The sequence below is a fragment of the Python bivittatus genome, unplaced genomic scaffold (assembly GCF_059951505.1).
Source record: "Python bivittatus isolate LINGU-HERP-01145 unplaced genomic scaffold, Pbiv_v1 ctg000020_np1212, whole genome shotgun sequence".
Taxonomy (NCBI): Eukaryota; Metazoa; Chordata; class Lepidosauria; order Squamata; family Pythonidae; genus Python; species Python bivittatus.
The window spans coordinates 106787825-106802273 of NW_028277030.1; the positions used below are offsets into that span (position 1 = coordinate 106787825).

At 37.1% G+C, this 14449-nt stretch overlaps 1 protein-coding gene across 3 annotated transcripts in view; it reads left to right on the forward strand.

Annotated features, from left to right (window-relative positions):
• PARP1 (poly(ADP-ribose) polymerase 1) overlaps positions 1-14196 on the forward strand; it is a 47575-nt gene extending 33379 nt beyond the window's left edge. For 2 of the 3 annotated variants that reach the window (XM_088146020.1, XM_088146029.1), the window contains exons 13-23: positions 118-313; positions 1634-1762; positions 2553-2636; positions 4525-4647; positions 5143-5271; positions 7225-7323; positions 9916-10068; positions 10829-10956; positions 11237-11298; positions 12751-12865; positions 13736-14196. In XM_088146020.1, the coding sequence (XP_088002146.1) occupies positions 118-313; positions 1634-1762; positions 2553-2636; positions 4525-4647; positions 5143-5271; positions 7225-7323; positions 9916-10068; positions 10829-10956; positions 11237-11298; positions 12751-12865; positions 13736-13817 (1300 nt within the window). In that variant the 3' untranslated portion in view covers positions 13818-14196. Of the gene's footprint in view, positions 1-117; positions 314-1633; positions 1763-2552; positions 2637-4524; positions 4648-5142; positions 5272-7224; positions 7324-9915; positions 10069-10828; positions 10957-11236; positions 11299-11771; positions 12866-13735 lie in introns of all 3 variants that reach the window. The other variant, XR_015797105.1, reaches the window with a different exon arrangement.
• The last annotated feature ends 253 nt before the right edge of the window (positions 14197-14449 follow it).

A 14449-nucleotide genomic window follows, 5' to 3' on the forward strand; every position in this document is an offset into this window, starting at 1 on the left:
GTATTTGTTTGAAGCAGATGGCATATGTACCTGCAAAGAGCTAGGCTTTATATATTCTCTTTCAGAACAACTTGCTAGATTATTTCATATTTTTCTTTCATTTACTTTTGTCTTTAGGTACTGGGTTTTTCGCTCATGGGGTCGTGTTGGCACAGCAATTGGAAGTAACAAGCTGGAGGTGATGCCTACTAAAGAAGAAGCCATCGAACATTTCCTGGATCTGTATGAAGAGAAAACAGGCAATTCCTGGCATTCCAAAAATTTCACCAAATATCCCAAAAAATTCTACCCTTTGGAAATAGACTATGGGCAGGTAACTTGATCCTTTTCCAAAAGATAAACACTCCTTTGTCAAGATTGCACATAACAGAAAATGCTTTGTGCTACGGGTGGTCCTCACGTAATGACCGTTTAGCAACCATTCAAAGTTACAATAGCACTAAAAAAAGTGACTTAAAACCAGTGCCCAAAGTTACAACTGTCGCCACGCCCCCACGGTCACATGATTGCAATCTGGATGCTTGACAATCAGCTCGTGCTTACAACAGTTGCAGCATCCTGGGGTCATGCGATCACCATTTGTGACCTTCCCAGCTGGCTTCTGGCAAGCAAAATCAGTGGGGAACTGCATGATTCACTGCGGTGATTTGCTTCACCACCACAAAAAAGGTCATAAAATCAGGTCCGGTCATGTGATGATTCACTTAATGACTGTATCACTTAACGACTTAAATTCCGGTCCCAATTATGGTCATTAAGCATTACCTGTAATCAGGAGAAGCTTCAGTGTCAGGCAGAGATCCGACTATAGTAACCACTTGCTAGCTCAATCCTTGCATATGAGTTTACCTTTAAATAGGCACCATCTGCCCCCCAAAACATGTGATTTTGTTGATTCTGTTACATTTGATAAGAGGAATAAATCCATGGCAGTCTCATGTATTGTTTATTCGTAATGCAGACTCCTTCCGTGGCCTTGCAATGTGGGTCTGTTGAAGATCAGTATCAGCAATATTTTAAAAAATTGGCCTACAAACCTTTTAACCCTCATCCCCTTTTTTAAAAAGCAAAAATGTTCTGTCAACTAGGGTCCTTCAAAGTTTTTAAGTTATGATTCCTACAATCCCTTGCTATTGGCCATGCTAGCTGGAGTTGCTTGGAGTCATCCAAAACTAAGAGCATGACAGGTTGTTTATCTTTGAACTAGGTCCTCTCAAACAGCAGCTAAGGACCAGATAATGGACGACTAGACAAAATCCATTTGAATGATACAGACTGTTTAGTTCTGGATTATCTTCCAGCCACCTTCATCCCGAATGATCAGACCTGATATTTTTGAAGTACTGAATCTCTGAAGTTAGAAATCAATCTGTTTCTTTGCAGGGGGAGGGGAGGATACAAACAACTTTGTGCCCGATTTGTTCTTTCTCTTGCAGCTGTGGATTTAAAATTTTCAGATTTGCTGAAAATTCTAGCAGGCATGGATAAAAACAACTTGAGAAGATCAGCTAAGAATTTAATGTATTTTCTGTCTCTAGTTAAATTAGTATAAGCAAAAAAATAGCTTAATTTGTGCATGTATGTTGTTTTAACACAACTTCCTTCCCCTCACCCCCACCCCCATTCCCAACAGGATGAAGAAGCAGTCAAGAAACTGACTGTGAGTGCAGGAACCAAGTCAAAGCTTCCTAAGGCTGTCCAAGATCTTATTAAGATGATCTTTGATGTGGAAAGTATGAAGAAAGCCATGGTGGAGTTTGAGGTTACTATTCATACTTGACTTAATTTCTTTGATGTTATTAGTTTGATGTTCTTAGAACGACAATGGCAGCAATGCAGTTTGATGGGAAGAGGAATTCTTAAAAGTTCTTTACCATCTTTCAAGAATGTCATAGTGACTTTCATTGGCAGAAGAAAGGAGTTGTGTCTTAATATATCTTTTTTAAGCTGTTTCCTATACTATGAAGACATAATCTGGAAATAGGTGGGCATAGGCCAGTTATGTCTTTTTTTTTTTAACTTTTACAGTACTTAACTTTATTTAATTGGGCAGGTCTAAAGAGGTATATTAAGCTAAATTATTTGAAACAAATTGATAGACAATAGTTTTTTCCACCATATGATTCTCAATGTAGCTGTCAGTATAATATCAACTTGAATAAAATATCATCAAGTTAGTGACTAGCAAAACAGATGCACAGCCTGACTTGAAAGGTACCAAAATAAAAAGTTTCATCCCACACTCTCTTTGTATTTCTATTATTTGAGTTGAGAATTTTTTATATAGTGTTCAGTTGTCAGTAGTAGTACTCTCAAAACAAGCCACTCCCTACATGAGTAAGGAGGAACAAATCTTGTAATGATATTACTGCTTCCTCAGGCTCTGTCCATGTTCAATGGGTTTTATACAGATAATTATTGCATATAAAAGCTAGGTTGTGTTATTTCTGAGGAGCATGCTATTCCTACTGTAGTCTTTTTTTGCAGCCAGTCTTCTAATGTTTTCCCATAATAAAGTTCTGCTTTAATAGGATCATTTATCTTCTTGTCAGATTGATCTCCAGAAGATGCCTTTAGGGAAGCTAAGCGAGAGGCAGATCCAGAGTGCATACTCCATTCTGAATGAGGTGCAGCAGGTAAGTACAAAAGGGAAAAAGAACAATTCTTTTTTCAGCTATTTAAAGCAATATTCCCTTTGATTCCATAGTTTGCAGCCTTCAAGACTAGTAACCATCAACAAACTTAAGTAGTTCCCTTCTAGATTTATCTAAATTCATAACCATTGCCACACCTGGAAGCAACAAAGTCCAGACTTTAACTATGTATTTTGTAAAGCATATAAATTGCTTTAATAAATAATTAGTGGTTTGTTTGAAGGTATTGTTGCCAGGGGGTTGGGTGTGTAGTGGGTTTATATTTGGGGTTTTATTTCTGTAAGCCGCCCAGAGTCACCATGAGTGAGTTGGACGGCCATATAAAATTGCTTTGATAAATAATAAGTAAAATAAATAAATAATCCTTTTGTCAGTTCTGAGTCTCTCCACATCTATTTTCAGTGCATGACCTAGAGTTCTCATATAAAAAGGAAAAAAAACAAACTCATTTCTGTCCTTAACTTAAAAACATGCCTGATTTTAGATCTCAACTGTTTAGTCTTTCCTTGTACGGGAGCTGCTCTAGTCTGTTCATTATTTTGGTTGGCTTTTTCTGCAACCCATTCAATGAAATGGTAGATTTTTGTTTTAGTGGACTGCAAGTACCGACTGTGTGGTCATTTCTTTAAGAGGTGTTGCATTATAACACCCCATCACATGCTAGGCATTTCTGTTAGTGCAGACTAGTAAAATCAGTTGTACGCTAACAAGGAAGCTAGCATGGAAAAGTACCAGCAACAACATGGGGTAAAGCCTCAAATTTCAGGAGGCAAGCCCCCGCAGCTTGTCACGTGCTCAATCAAAGCACATGATCCCTTGCGCTTCATGTATTACCATATATAGTCATGAGCTTGTATTAGGTAGTGTGACGTATATATGCTTAACCCAGCCCTCTGATGTACTAACCCAGCCCTCTGATGTACTCAATAAAAGAGGTTTCCAGACTCCGGTCTGGGCGCTCTCATCCCCCTCAAAGGAGAATCAGTTTGGTGTCTTCTTTCCCCTCACTCGTGAGAGGCCCACTGTAACTGCGTGAATGTTACAAGAGGTACACAGCTGGAAAGCTAAGTTAAGAGAGAACTGGACAAGGAAAAAGAGGAAAAGGAGAGAAGCAGGATAATTAAAACAAAAGTTTAGGAAAGTTAATGGTAACCCTCAGGAGGAGTTTTATTGATGTACTTATAAACAGAAACAACTTAGACCCTGTTCTATCTTTCCATTTTATGTTACCATTCTATAACATTTTAATTATTCATAGGCAGCTGTCCTCTGAGCAAATAAGAGACAGAATATAATACCAATCCCACATCTAAAATAACTATAGTACCAGGAAGAGAAGTGATATGAGTGGAGATCACATCAATATAAAATCAAATCTTAATATAAGAACTCTTGTTAGGGTGGTGTCAGCAAGATTTTATATACATATATCCATCCCCCCCAAAAACTAGAAGAAATTATGCCACTTCTGAGCAAATATGTCAAAGAGCGCATCCAGTTCTGAACCAGTTTAGTGGGTTATTTGTTGCAGCATTTTCTAATGTATGAAATCCAGATCATGAAGCCAGTCCTTCCTGAAATGAATGTGGAAAAATAGCATATCATAGTGTTTGCTTTTGTTAAAATTTAAGAACACCGTGGATTCTCATTTCCTACCATCCCATGATATCACCTTTCAGTGACCATGCTGATGATGATGACTGAGAAGGCATCAAACTGGGAAAAGTTATCTAAGCATTTCAAAATGCTGCCTTAACTAAAGTTTAAACTTAAGTTTAAACTAACTTTTTACTAAGACAGGTAACTCAAATATGTGCATTTGTTGCTGCCCAAGGTTCTTGTAGTTCTATTTATTTTTCTCTCTGTGTAGGCAGTTTCTGATGGTGGCACAGATTCACAGATATTAGATCTCTCCAATCGCTTCTACACTTTAATTCCCCATGACTTTGGGATGAAGAAGCCTCCACTTCTAAACAACCTTGACTACATTAAGGTACTGATGCGGAAACTCTGAGACACTGGCACTTAAATACAGAAATAATGTAAATTATATTTTAATAGATGTAATTTCAAGACAGTTATGTCAGCCTAACACTCATCTTTTTAATCCAGTTTGGGTGGTGGATATACTGTTGGATGTGGAGCAGGAATTTCAGGTTCAGGCCATGGCTCACCTATAATGTTTACTAGGTAACCGTGTGGCCAGTCACCATCTCTTGGTTTAATTAAATACTCCAGGAGTGCTGCATGGATTAAATGGGGGGGGGCATTGAGGGGTTAAAGGAACTACATCCATAATCCTTTGGTTCCTTATATAAAGTCTAAGACAAAAATTAGTGGAATTTTCATTTTTGTCAAAAGAGAGAGCTATTGCTATTTTTTTGTAAAATAGCAACTGGAGAATCCTAAGCAGTCTCCTAGGTTAATAAACACAAAGATTATGAAATGCACGTATTGTTACAAATAAATACATCTTACATTTATCAAGACTAAAGTGGAAATGCTGGATAATCTACTTGACATAGAGGTCGCTTACAGCCTTCTGAGAAGTGGTGGTCAAGATGGGGATAAAGATCCAATAGATGTGAACTATGAGAAGCTCAAAACCAATATCAAGGTAAAAAATGGCAGGGATGTATGTTATCCTCTTTTGACTACACATTTTTCCAACTTTCCAAGATTAGTTTGGTTGAATAGGTATAAGATGTACATTTTGTTACTTCAGTGATAATCTGCTTGCCTGATGAGGCAGGTATAACAATTTCAATTTCAATTTTTTTTTTTTTAAGTTTTGGTATCTAGAAGCTCATATACATTTACTTTTTTTCTTTTTTATTACTTTTAATGTACAAAAGGGAAAAAGAAAATAAAAAGACTCTAAAACATAATAAAAAAAATTAACCAAGAAAAAACAGAACAGAGAAATACATACATAACATGAACTACATATATATGTTGGAATACCCAGATTTAAAAAAATGTAATGGCTCATTTTCAGTATTAAACTTGACCACACAAATTATTGATCAGTCTTTTCTTTATGTTGATATGAAATCAATTCATAGGGGGAGAATGGACTGTATCATCAACCCAGGATTTAAAATATATTTTCTTGCAAATTACAAATATCAGTCTTAATAATTAGCTTGTAAACTGGAAATTGTCATTTGGAATTGCCAGGTCTATAAATATGATTCATAAATAAATAATTTTCTTTAGTTGTCTGTAAAAATAAACCATTATTATCTTTTCAGTTATAGCAACAGTTTAAGAGTCTCAGATACTGCTAACACATTTGGTCCAAAATTGTATAAGCAGAAGGTGTGGTAACTAAATAAATTGCCCTCAGTGATTTTAATGAGTCCAAATTCTTTCTGCAGTACCACAAATACTTTAAAAGAGTGATTGAGCAAAAACTTATCAAAGGTTTTTGTTGTTCATGAGCTTCTAAAAAAGGTTTAGGTGCCATTCTCAAGCATGGATTGTCCCCCAGTGTCATTTTCTCATGGGAATAAGAATAAAGTTTGAGATCCTTCCCAACATAATCCAAATATATATTGCAGCCTTTAATGCGGGAAAAGCAGCTGATTTTTTTTTTTAGTAAAACTGGAGTGAAGTCCCTGCCAAGATACCAAGGGGGACAAATAATCAAGAGGGACAAATAATAACTTTCAAATTGTGTCTATAAAAACTTGAGTCACTTAAATTCAAGAAACAGATGTCAAAGTATAAGCTCATTGATAAAGCTTTTTTTAGCTTTAAAAAAGGACAATTAAAGCCTTTTTGATAAAGAAGTTGTAATTTTGAGAAAGAAAACCTGGGTATCTGTTCATCTCATAAGAACTTTCTTGGTATCTTAAGATACTCATTGTAATGACATTTATTATTTTCCATAGACTCAGAGACATTTTCACTATAATCCTTGATGTTTTCCCAACAACTGACCTGGCAAAACAAGGCTTTTAGTTTACAGGGACTACTTTTGCTATCACCCAGACTTGGTTAGACAACAACATGAAAGGAAGAGAGGCCAGATGCGAGCCTACTCTCCCTTCTTTGCAACAGCCAGGTTGCAGCTTCCCACCATATCTCCTCCTGCCTCTTACCCTTACAGTGTTTGCTCCCAGGTCTAAGTATTCCCCACAGTTCCACCATCTCCTTAACACATCTCTTCATATCAGGCAACAGTTAATAAAAACCAGCAAAAATTCTTCTGTTAGAATCCAAACACTCTCCCAGTGTTCATTCATGAAAGCAAACAGATTGGCCTACTTTTAAGGGTCTCCCAAATGGTGACCCCTTTAACAATAACCCCTGTCTCAGGGCAGCATTTCTCCAGCTGGAAAGTTCTTCTGCTACCTCATCCTGCAAGGAGAATTGGCATAGAATTGGCTTCTCTCCCATATGATACTTTTAAAAAATCAACAACATAGCAAGTTTCCTAGATCACTGAGATCAGGATTGCAGGAGAAAATTGTTTACATCATTTTAATGACCAAATAGGTTTACAGGTTCCTCTTTTTAAATTATTAAATTTACAACAGTGAATTTCTTGTCAATTTCCTGATAGGTAGTCGATAAAGATTCAGAAGAAGCCAAGGTCATAAAACAATATGTTAAGAACACCCATGCAAGTACCCACAATGCATATGGTTTGAAAGTTATGGAGGTGAGTTTAGGGTTGGGATATGGAGTTTTAACTATAGAACTGGTCTACTGTATTTAACTTGCCTTTCCTGTATGTGTCGCCGCCCAGTCACCTTGTGTGAGATGGGCGGCTGTATAAATATGATAAATAAATAAATAAATAAAAATGTGTTGTTGGAGTATCTAGGTAACTTTTGCTAATGTTTTTCTGAAACTGTAATCAAGGCTCATTATCTCTTCTGTTAAATTAATCTATTTTCATGTAGTCTTATATCTTGGAATTAATACAAAATATGTTTATGGAGTAAACATTCCAAGCTCCTCCCCTCAAATCCAAGGCCTGTGGCATGGAGTCATGAAATGAATGTCTTTCCATGCTATAGACAGCTACATACATTTAATATAGTTTGCTTCATAGTTTATGATGGTACTCTAGTTGGTACCCAGTCAGAGTTCTACATTAAGCAAAATTTAAAATCATATTTTGAAATATTGAATAATGATCAGGTTGGAACTCTGATTAGAGTTTACCATCTTAATACTAAACCAGTGGAAGCATAGCACAGCAGAATAATCTGTGCTTAGTCAATAAAGGGCAGTTCAGAGCCCGCCCTGATCTTTTGGCTAAGGATAAAGTAATTTGTGCGAAGCTATACTGGGCTATAGTCTTTGTTCCTCCTGGTTTTTGTTCCAAAAGCAAACATTTTGTTTTTGTTGTATTTACAAGCCTTTGCCGATCCACCCCGGGCCCATAATTGGTTGGGTATTTAGCAGAGTAGAGGGTTCAAATTTGGAAGAGCACAGGTTGCATGTGTAGCACACCACACACACCCTTTCCCCAACCTCCATGTGTAGCACGTCTGACCCTCCCCAGAGGACGGATACTCGTGTGCTTGAATGCAAGTGCAGTGCCCTCCTTCCCCCTGCTTTATTGAAATTCTAGATCACCCAGAGAGGACCACTTGTGATTCAAACTAATGCAAATATGTTTTTCCTTCAGACCTCCATCTGTGTGCTGGTTAGGGAGAATAGGGTGTGGAGCTTCCTATATTTTCATGTTCCTTATTCACTTTGAGGCCTGCAAGCCTCCAGCTAACCACTCAAGCAAGGCTTTTCTTCACAGCTTAGCTTTGAGGCTGCTTTGCTGACAAACTTTATCAAATGAATTGAACTATGGCAAGCAGAGTAAGTGCAAATTCAATGCTAGGAGAAAGAAAAATTGAAAAATTATTTTCTGTCTACAAGTCTATGAGGTGTGATTATTTTGTTTGATTAGTATTGTTTATATACCACTGACCACATGCAGGCTAAGTAAAATATAAAAACCATAATATAAAATAACCCACATTGCCATTTGAACTATAACAATGGTTTTAGCAACCACTCCTGGCAACTTAACAGATAGTTCGGCCCTCTTGCCTTTTGGGTCTCTGATGGAAGGCTATTCCATGATTTTTGGAGCATATATTTAAAAAAATCACAGTTTCTAGCCCCTGCTCCCTGGATCTCACATGGTGGAGCATCTTCACAATCCCTAATCTGCATTAACACATGCACTGGACAGGCTTTTTCCTTTTGAAGCCACCAATCCTGATGGGATCTAGCGGGCAAGCCATGTAGGATTTAAAGATAGTGGTCAGCACTTTGAATTGTGCTCAGAATACCAGCAACAGCTTCCATACAGTCTTCACTGGCAATCTCACATACTGTAGGGTGCGTTGCAGTAACCTAGAGGCGAGAAGGGCATGTTCTGTACATTCATAAAAATCCTGGAGTGAAATAGGTGTTAGATCTATTTTTGGATTCACATAATTTTTTTCTTATTAAAATAGCTGCTTAGGGAGGGGGAGATAAATTGGGGCAGCGTGCATGAGGAAGTTTGGTTTGCCTGATCTAAGAGAATTATGTGGAGAAATCCAGTTATAGATTGCTAATGTAGCATCTACTTCAGTCTTCACAAAAATCAATTCTAAAATAGTGAGAGACAAAAGTGAAGCAATGACATTCAAATTAAAACTCTTTCTAGTGCCTCTGACTTTTAGACGGCTCAACAAGCAACCACTTCTTTTACTTAAAATCAGATTTGTTGCACATCAGATTCAAAGTCTTCAAAAGTAATGTAGTTTTAAGATGTTTTAGAACACTGGCTAGAATTTCTTACAGCTATGTAGATTTCAGATTCAGTTTCAAAAGGGTACTTCAGAGCACATAAGGTATGAATACAGCATTTATCTACAACTCTTTAAAGCAATTGTGTCTTTTCTTAGGACCACACTTCGTAATCTAGGAAAAAGGGACACAACTGGTTTAAAGAGCTGCAGAGAGATGCTACACTTGCACCCCTAAACTCTCCAAAGTATGTTTTTGAATCAGTTCGAATATGGCATTCAGTACATCAGTTTCTCAGTTGAAAGTATTTGTTTTCTTAAATGGGGTATCTGGATTTAAATTTGACACACAGTTTATGTTACTAAGAGATATGTCAGTGACTAGTTGTACAAAAATGAAAGTATATACAGTACGTAAGTATTAAGTTTTTTTCCCCATGTATTGCATTATTTTTTAGTGTACTCTGCTTTATCAGTCATCCTATCTTTTTCTTCCTCTCGCCCAGATTTTCAAGATTGAACGTGAAGGAGAATATCAGCGTTACGAACCATTCCGAGAGCTCCACAATCGCCAGTTGCTCTGGCATGGTTCTCGCACTACCAATTTTGCTGGTATCTTGTCTCAGGGTCTCCGAATAGCTCCACCTGAAGCCCCAGTGGTTTGTAATATGCTAATTTTCTAACCTGGAATTAGTGACTCTCCAGATGCTGAAGTCTCAATTCCCATCAGATAAATGCTGGGAGTTAAAATTCAGCAACCTGAGACATATCACTCTTAGATGGGGCTTGCCCATCTTGCCATTTTTCGGAGGGAATTGAATGCTAATCTAGTGGACTTTCACTAGATTGGCTTGACTTTCTTCTCCCCTCTTCATGGAGAGTACACAGAGAAAGGGAAATTACACTATCATAACGCCCATTGTTCCATACATCTGGATTAATCACTGTGCATTTGTAGAATTGCAGACAGTGTAAAGGTCATCTCTCTAAATCCTAGCAATTAGACAATAACTTCTGACAAATTATTTTATTCAGTCCAATCATACATAGTAGAAATACAGATTATTTAAACTAGAATGCTGAGATGCAGGCCCAGAGCTGAAGATTAAAGTAAATAAATAAAATACAGAATTGCTGTCTATTCTAATCTAAAAGGGAGAAAAAAACCCTTGCCCTCCAATGTGAAAATTTATCAAAGTACCATTCCTTCCCAAGAAGAAGAAAACACATCCAAAGATCAGAGACATTCCTCTTTGTTGCTCCAAATTCTGTTTCTTTTTGTCATTTTATATAAATAGCCATATATTTAGAGCTAAGATTTTTCTTGGACAGGGAGTTGAAATCCCTTTCGTTCACATCATACTTCCCTAGTTAAATGACTTTTGGGAAACACAGCATAACTTTGTTTTTTCCATTTAGACTGGCTACATGTTTGGTAAAGGTATCTACTTTGCGGATATGGTGTCCAAAAGTGCCAACTATTGTCACACCTCTCAGTTTGACCCTGTTGGCCTAATCTTGTTGGGAGAAGTTGCTCTTGGAAACATGTGAGTGATATCTTCTTACAGTGCTTTTTTTAAAATGTGCAGTGATAACATGTAGAGTATCTTAATTCAGATTTGGAAATTTATTTACTCTAAATAAAAAAAAAAATCTTGCCTGTCTCACAGCAGATCAGGAGCTGTAGGAAATTGTACTGAAATATATTATTCTGAAGCAGCAAACCCTTTAGGTTTACCTGAAAACAAAATATTCATAAAAGAGGAGGTAATGTCTTTAAATTTGTGAAATACAGTTTCTTAAATGGTCATTATTTCTGTTTCATAGGTATGAATTGAAAAATGCTTCCCATATAACCAAGCTACCAAAAGGCAAACACAGTGTCAAAGGTAAGTGCCTTCTGGAAATGTTGCTGCTAATTTCAAGAGTGGATGATTTTGATTTTGTATCCAAGACTGATTGACTGTGGCTCAGGACCAGATTTTTTTATCAGGAGGCTGGAAAAATGCTTTGATGTTCAATAATTTCCATAATCAGATTAATGTGATGTTAAAATAACCTCCCCAAAAGGCATTCAGTTAATAATTTCAGCTGAAAGCAAACTGATGAGATGACAGAAATTGAAAAATAGTATTAACATATCACAGCTTATGTGACATGGGTGCTACATATTTTAGGCAGAAAAGAAATACAAGTTGATCCAAGACAAGCTAGACTCTAATAAATAACAGAACTTCAGTATTAATATTGCTGTGCTAAACATGCATCTCTAATTTGCAGAAAGACTTCTGTTTGAGTAAACATAGGTAGAATTGCACTGTCTTTTTAAAAATATTCCTTCTCCCTAATCTGTCCTAAATAGCTTGTGCTAAGTCATGATAATGCTTAAGAAGACTGATCTGCACCCATCAGCTTGCATTATAACTGGACTGTTCCTCTCCAAATGCGCAAGGCATCATTCCCCAACCTGATGTCCTTCTGTGTCGGATTGAAGATGATGGGGACTAGCAGTCCCAACTCATTTGCAAGTCATCAAGCTGGGAAAAGGGACATATGGAAATCTTGCAATGCATGTGTATTATTTATCTTTAAGAAGTACAAACAGAATTTTAATGACAAAGACTTCTAGTGGATATATTGGCTGAATTGGCTAGATTTCAAAAATGTGAGCAAAACTATAGAGCTTTTTTTAGAGCTTTTTTTAGAGCTTTTAAGTATATTTTAAGAGCCTTGCTTGATCAAGCCAATGGCTTATCCAGTCCAGCATACTGCAGTGTAAGTAAAGTGACTGACCAGATGCATCTGTGCAGCTCATAAGCAGGATGTGAGACTGATAGCCCACTTCCACTTCCTAGCAGTTTCTTTGATTCTAAAGATACCATCAGGACAATTACCTGTGAGCCCTTACCCTCTACGTATTTGCCTAATCCTTTTTTAAAACCACCTAAAATTTGTCACCATCAGTATTTGGTGGCAGCAAGTTCCATAGTTTAACTATGTAATATTTTATCAGTCCTGAACCCCCCCATTTTTAGCTTCAGTTGATGGCCCCCAAGTTCTAATGTTGTATATAAGAGGGGAAAAGTCCATTCATATTTTTTCCTGCTGTGCATAATTTTATACAAATGTATGATATCCCCATTTGTCACCTTTTTGTAAACTAAACCCAAACGTTAGGGGAACTGTTCTAGCTCCATAATCATTTTGGATGCCATATTAACTGATCTATAATTCAGATCAGGTGAGTTCCACAGTTTTTCAATATAAATGTGAATACATTAGATTTATTTACATTTGTTGTTTGTTTGTTTGTTAATTTTTTTTCTTTTCTTCCTATTTAGGTTTGGGCAAAACAGCCCCAGATCCCTCAGCCACTGTTTCTCTTGATGGTGCAGATGTTCCTTTGGGCAATGGAATTCCATCTGGAGTTAGCAATACTTGCCTTATGTATAATGAGTATCCTTTGACCAGTATTAGAACAGAACATAAATAGCCATTGGGGCTGCCTGAAAGTGGTTGTTTCTAGGCAGGTGAATACTATCAGCCTTAAGGAATGTGGACTTTTTAGCATCAGTATGTGAGTTACTTCTGCAGTCTAAGAAAGTCTGGGATGAACGTCTTTGATAATCAGGGAAGAAACTGAGACAGTACAGGCTTCTGCCTGAGTTTTAAAACATGGGTATTTTTTATTTATTTATCCATGCATTTGCATGCCCCCTTATTCCAAAAATTCTATATATCTCTAAAAGCAATAAAAACTATCAAAACATGACAAAATATAGTGATGCCGTAGATCGTGCAGTCAAAGAAAATCAGTACTGCTCTCCCTAGTAGTTGCTTCCCATTAAGTAGCATATGAGCTCACTAGGTGAGCTCTGGATTTGGGTGTGCTCCCTGCTTCTCAGGTGGTAACTGGAGGGCAGGAGGGGGCTTTTTTAGTTATACTGGTGCACTGATTCTGTCTCTTTCTGGAGGAGAAAGGAACCTTGCTATCCTCACTCATCTCTTGGTGCTCTCAAGTTGACTTCTGCAGCATGCTACATTGAATTATCTTTAGTGGTATTTGAGAGGCCATACCTTGGTTAATAATACAGTATCCATTAGGAACATGAAAAAGTGCCTTATTAATGACTGTCATGCCACTGTCAGTATGCTGCCCTTCAGAAGTATTGGTTTAAAATCCTAGAATTCTCACCCATCTTGGGTCAGTTTTAAAAATCTGAGAAGGGCTTGGAGGTAGCCTTATGTCTTCCTGTTTTATTTGGCAGCACAGAAGAACACAGCAAAAATGTCTTCATTTTTTCCTTCATTCATTGCTTTCTTCAGATACATTGTCTATGATATTGCTCAGGTAAAACTGAAGTACCTGCTGAAATTAAAATTCAACTATAAGACATCTCTCTGGTGAAGATAGACTTCTTAGAGTTAATAATACAAATGTTTTTCAACACCCCCCCTTTTTTTGATAAATATGCAAGAATACATAAAAAATGAATACTATGAGCAATTTTGTATTTGTGGCTTTTTTCCCCCCTTTCTTCTCTCCTTCCCCCTCTGGCCTATTCTAGTTTTGGGGATATTGTATGTCTTTTAACTAACAACCCCCCCCAAAAAGCGGGGGAGGTCAACAACCCTTGATTTAAGCTTTTAGTAAAAGAGACAGGGAAGATAAATCTAGAACTGTTTACACACATTTTTGTTGTTTTTAATTAAAATCTTCCTTAATTTGTATTCTGAATAAATGTTAATGTGTTTATTTTGAAGTAAAAATAAAAGCTACTTTCATACTAAAACTTTCTTGTATACAAAATACAGTACTTACATGTAAGGTAAGAAGTCAAGAATAACGTCTGTGGATCCAGTCATGAACTGTTGCTCAGTCAGCACCTGAATGTGTGATACAAAAGCAGTCATAGGTGCAAAAGGGCTACATCTTATTTATCTGTCCACCGGTGGAATACTACAGCAGATTCCTTCTTCACCCTCTAAATTTGTCAAGGGTTGTAGAACAGCTCCAGAGCAGCTATGGAGGATGTGAGC